The sequence below is a fragment of the Echinops telfairi genome, unplaced genomic scaffold (genome assembly GCF_000313985.2).
Source record: "Echinops telfairi isolate 266 unplaced genomic scaffold, ASM31398v2 ScPeMD7_10;HRSCAF=50, whole genome shotgun sequence".
Lineage (NCBI taxonomy): Eukaryota > Metazoa > Chordata > Mammalia > Afrosoricida > Tenrecidae > Echinops > Echinops telfairi.
This window is the reverse complement of record NW_022103907.1, coordinates 5,200,871-5,202,351: the sequence shown is the minus strand read 5'-3', so window position 1 is coordinate 5,202,351 and position 1,481 is coordinate 5,200,871. Positions and strand designations below refer to the sequence as shown.

The following is a 1,481-nucleotide window of genomic DNA, read 5'->3' as shown; positions in this document are numbered from 1 at the left end:
CAGAAAATTGTGACTACATTAAGAAAAGATGTCAAAAGACAAACAAAAGGTTTGTGTCTTCTACCATTCACTGTCCCTGGAATACTTTTCCTCTGCAACACAACATACAAATTATTATCTACATGACAATTTAATCAGCAGAGAAGACCATAATCAGATTTTAATGTGCTCTTACAGTGCCCATTGAGAAATCCATGACCATCGAGGCGAGGAGGTCTTAAACAGTAAAATACTCAATTCACAATGCATACTTTATTTAAATTTGTTTTCTGGTTCACCTTCAAGTTTAGTGCATAAATTATTGTAAGACTGAAAAGTCCTGTAAACTTGGGTTGATTTTTTGTAGCTGGTATATAACTGCTCATTGCAGACCATGTATGTCTTGGTAACTAAAATGTTCTGGAGGGTGCTGCAGGTAGACGTTTAAACGGTGGTATCTCCAAAGTCCTTGTTCCAACGTATGTATGCTTCTAAGTTTTGAGGACTCACGCTGCGTTTTATTTTCTTTAGGGATTCAGTAAAATCAGATAATCGAATATTTCTCATCTAGATTTAAAAAAATAAAGGCAATACAAATTATCAACTCATACACAGTCGTAATCCAACAATGTGCAAAAGAAATCATGCTGCTGTTTATTAATATAGTACTATACATAAGTGTATTCTTATGATGAAAACCACTTAAATATATTTTATATATTAGTATACATCAGATAAGTTCACAATCTAAGTAAGCAAGAATGCTTTCTGAAGTTCTAAAAGTATGTTGAAAGGATTCATCTCTATTTAAAATCAGATTTCACTGACCAATTTTGACTCTTTAAGTATGAAAATATGTGTATTTGGTTATGGATATGGTAGTCAGTTCTGATTTATGTATCTCCCAATATTTCCTACCTTTTGTAATTCCCTAATCCCTTACACTTGAGTGTAGGCTAGACCTAGTGATTAGCTTCTAATCAAGAATAATCAGCAGAAGTGATACGTTGTCAATTCTAAGACTTGTTTATAAAAACTAGGATGTCCATCTTTCTGCTTTTTCTCTTGCCTTCTCAGTTTGCTTCTTTTGATGAAGCAAACTGCCATGTTGGAGAGGCTTATTTGACAAGGAACTGAGGGCATCTCCATGCAGCTGCCAATGACAACGGAGGCCTTCAGTCCAACAATCAATGATCCTATGAGTGAGACTGAGAGCAAATCCTCCATCAACTGAGCCTTGACATCACTAGCGTGATACTATTGAAGCAGAGAGACCAACTAATAAGCTGTGTTAGGATTCTTGACACAGAAACTTTGAAATAATAAATGTGTATGGGACATTTAAATAGATTTGGAATTTGAAAACTACTGGTTGGAATACATTTGCTATTTGTTTATTTAACTACTGTTGCTGACCACAGTCCTGCTATGTCCCTTATTGCATATGACCTTTCCAAGGGACAAATTTATAGGCCCCAAAATGAGATACAACTTTAAAGCTA

At 34.9% G+C, this 1,481-nt stretch overlaps 1 protein-coding gene across 1 annotated transcript in view; it reads right to left on the bottom strand.

The window, feature by feature from the left end:
* Positions 1-146: 146 nt before the first annotated feature.
* SPAST (spastin) overlaps positions 147-1,481 on the bottom strand; it is an 85,369-nt gene continuing 84,034 nt past the window's right edge. The window contains exon 11 of the mRNA XM_045287022.1: positions 147-546. Coding sequence (XP_045142957.1) covers positions 424-546 — 123 coding nt within the window. The 3' untranslated portion in view covers positions 147-423. The remainder of the gene's footprint in view (positions 547-1,481) is intronic.